At 33.6% G+C, this 3,932-nt stretch overlaps 1 protein-coding gene across 1 annotated transcript in view; it reads right to left on the bottom strand.

Annotated features, from left to right (window-relative positions):
- The window catches only part of LOC106468577 (translation elongation factor 2-like), a 54,428-nt gene extending 51,286 nt beyond the window's left edge, over nucleotides 1-3,142 (bottom strand). The window contains exon 1 of the mRNA XM_013929012.2: nucleotides 3,017-3,142. Within this exon, the coding sequence (XP_013784466.1) occupies nucleotides 3,017-3,019 (3 nt within the window). The 5' untranslated portion in view covers nucleotides 3,020-3,142. The remainder of the gene's footprint in view (nucleotides 1-3,016) is intronic.
- Nucleotides 3,143-3,932: the final 790 nt, after the last annotated feature.

Raw genomic sequence — 3,932 nt, 5'->3', positions numbered from 1 at the left:
CAATAATAAAACATTCACTCACAAAACTAAATTAATCAATACTATCTGAACAAAAGTCTTTTATATCATAACATAAACCCCCTCTGCAAGATAAAATATACACAATTTTTTTTTACTATATACACAAAGACTGCTCCAACATTTGCAGTTCCTTTGTTTGTCTCTCCAAACATTTGGTCTCCAGTAGGGCTTCTCCTTAACAGGATCCCTCAACTTCATTTTGACCTTGTGTTGTCTGAGGTCTATATTTCCTAATCTATCTGTATGCTGACAAAGTAAATTTTGTTCCTCTTCCTATCAGTCAGTTTACACTCACCTTGGACATCTCATCTCTAGGTTTAGTAGGTCCTTATCTTCTAAGACAAAATCACTGTCTGCTGGTTCTGCATCTATAATGGCCACACCTGCAACATCCATCTCTGTTTCAATAGCTGCACCCGTTAGGTCTTCTTCCCTCTCAAAATAATTCTTCAAAAGATTGGCATGGTAGATCTTGGTCTTCCCATTCACATTGTAGTCTATGCTGTTGAGTAGTTCCTGTACTTCAAAAGGTCCTTTCCATTGCAGGGTGAGTTTGTTGTGGTCTGTGGGCAGCAGAACTAAGGCCTTTTGTCCAACCTTAAAATGTCAATCCTTGGCCTTCTTGTCATAAAAATGTCTTTGACTACCTTGAGCTGTATACAAACTCTGTTGAGTGAGTTGACAGGTCTCCTCCAGTCAGTTTCTAAGGTCTAACACATACTGGTATGTCTTCTCCCATCCATAGCTCTTTCAATATTTGCATCGGACCACATATCATTTTTCTATACAGTAACTCGTAGGGTGAAAATCCTGTACTTCCTTGCAGGACTTCTCGATAAGCGAATAATACTGCCTGTAAGTACCTGTCCCACTCATGTAGTCTCTCTTGGCACATCTTCTTCAGCATACTCTTTAAAACTCCATTGACTCTCTCGCAAAGCCCATTACATTTAGGATTGTATGAGGGTGGTAAAGAGTTGCCGAGTACTGATGAGTCTGCACACTTCCTGCAACAGTTATGAAGTAAACTGGGTCCCTCTATCATTCACATTGACACTTGCAGGGGCTTGATGTCTTGTTTGCTCTTCTTTTCTTGAGCTCTAGTAGTGACTGCAGATGCTTCATCAATCTTCTTTCTGTCTAGTTCCTCAAAGTTTTTTTACTACCTGGTATATTTCCTATCACCAAGTCGTGTATTGGTTCCTTGATACATATGGCCTCAAGGTCTCCTACATAATATAGAATATCCACCTTTATTTTTGCTATGGGAAATTTTCTCAATGTCCCATCAATTAGCACAAACCTTGCCTGTCACCTGATGATCGGACATTAGACTGGTTCTCACTACTGCACCCAGTATCTCATAGAACCTTCACTTTCTTGTCCCCCAACATAGCCTTCACATATTGGCATATTATGATTTGTTGGCACATCTTGATATTTGTCGCATGCACTCATTACTATTGGCACTGTTGATCCGTTTGCTAACTTGAGCCAACCATGAATCGTACACTGATTGATCATGGTTTCTTGAATTGAATTTGACAAGTATTCTTGATTCTTTCTTTTGGCAGCAGCATCCATAGTGTCAGTTGCTCTTTTTTTTGTTTCTTACCAGCACTGTCTTTGTAAATGGCTCCAGCTGCTTTATGTTGAGGTTTCTGCTGTTGTTTGCTGGTAATGGACTTGCACTCCTTTGCAATGTGCCTCATTTTATAACAAACATAACATTTCTTCTACCTTATTTATTAACCTCCTACTTCTGGTCAGCCATTCCTGGGGCAAACATCCTCACTGGGCACCCTTTCTCTCACTTTAACATTTTTAAGAAATTATTAAAAAGATCCTAAATTAGGATATGAGCTCATAAACAAGGCAAAATCATAGAAGCAGCCATTTTTAGCTCATAGTAAAAGCATAAAAAATGTTAATAAAGTTATAAAAATACCTATTAAATCTATAAAGTAACAAATATATATTAATTATTACTCAAATTATTATTTCAATCATTCTTAATGTATCAAGAGTCTATATGCAAAGAAAAGCCAAAAACTATGCTTTTTATGATTAAATGAAGATATGACCCAAAGGTATTTTGTGGGCTTTAACTTTAAGGCATACCTAGTTTTCAATCGCCCAGGCCCCTGACCAGTTGTACTGTGTCAGCAGGCCTGTAAGACTGTGACTAGTTTAATGGTTACATGTGTTAAAATAAGTGTAAAACAACTTATATTTGTAATTACGAATGTTATCCTTAATTTAAATAACATTGCAGCTTGGTCATCATTGCCAGTGTTTTAACATTGCAAGTTGTAACACTAACAGTAAAACTCCAGTTAACTTCTAACTTACCATTAAATGATTAAGTTCACATTAAACACAACAGTTCAAAAATGTTACCTAGTTGAGCAGTTCTATTAAAATTGTTAGTGCCATGTCATAACACCTTAAACTTACACTAGAGTTGAACTTGAATTTTGAAAGTTCGATACAACAACATTGGCTTTTTAATTTGAAAATTGAAGTCAAATGCTCAAAACACGCTAGTCATATTACAGCTTCTACAGTCTACTACTAGTATTATTACTAGTAGTAGTACAATATTGCAACGAATCACGATTTTAAGTTTTAAGTTAACATTCACTGATTCTGTCTTAGACTGGCTTAATAATAATAACTTGATGGTTGTATATACCCAGCATTTTTAAACTACATATCTATGAATTGATGCTCTTCTGTTTTTATAGTTTATATTTTGGAACTTTATTGTTATTGAAGCTTGCAAAACAAACAAAAGAAAGAAAGAAACAGGCCCCGAACTTCAAATTCAAAGTTTAAATCCCAAACACCACATATTTAATGGCGACGACAGCGAACACAAATATGTTCAACGTATTTCGTATTATAGCAAAACTAAATATGGAATAACTGTTTGTAAAGTTTAATAACCACCTTGTACTTGATTGAATAACGATTATAGTCAGATGACACTTACCATTTTTGATTCTTGATATTAATTTCCACCTAACCTTAACAAAATAACTTAAAATCGGTACACGTAGAAAATGCACCTTTACGCAAGCAGTATTTCTAAATTGCCCTGTGTATTCTGGATACCAAGTCGATTATCATTTAAAAGATAAAAATAAAATAGTTTAAATGTTACTTTTTTAATTTAAAATTTACGAATTTAGCAACTATTAATATCTGAAGGTTTAATTCATAATTATCTAATATTTATTGTAATTAATCTAAAAAAGCGGGGAACGAGAGTACTAAAGGGGCCGTCTATATATTTGACAAGACTTTCGTGATAAGCAAAAACTTAAAATCATAAATAATATTCAACATTAAAATAAAATGTTTTTAATTGTGACAAGTTTAACGTTGGATATTATTTATGATTTTAACTTTATACACAAGTGTCAAAATACCATAATTAAGCAAAAACTTGCTTTAAAAACACTTGTTAATATAATTCTTTAAAACGATTTAAAGTGGCAAAAAATCAAGAGTTAGATACTTTTTAAAACGGTAATTCGCTCAATGTTTCTGCTTTTTAAAGTAATCCAACATAATAACCAACCCACATAATATGATACTGAAACACAATTGTTAAACATGAAATTTATACAGTAATACTGCAGTCGAAAATCATATCATTTATAAAACAACTTGAATATCTCATCACTTCCTTATTCACATGGCGAATTTGTTTTTGTTTCTTGTTGTTTGTCACCAATAGAATATGTAGATTTTTGTAAATAGTGTACCGTATTTTTCGGAATATAAGACGCACCCTTATTTTGAAGACAAAGTTTTGGGAGAAAAAAGCTACAGTCGCATTTGAAAGATTTTTATTGAACAAAAATTCGATTTAATACTTTAAGAATTAATATGTTGTTACGTCT

Source organism: Limulus polyphemus, unplaced genomic scaffold (assembly GCF_000517525.1).
Source record: "Limulus polyphemus unplaced genomic scaffold, Limulus_polyphemus-2.1.2 Scaffold3061, whole genome shotgun sequence".
Lineage (NCBI taxonomy): Eukaryota > Metazoa > Arthropoda > Merostomata > Xiphosura > Limulidae > Limulus > Limulus polyphemus.
Note: the sequence above shows the minus strand (reverse complement) of the source record. Positions and strands in the feature narration are given on the sequence as shown.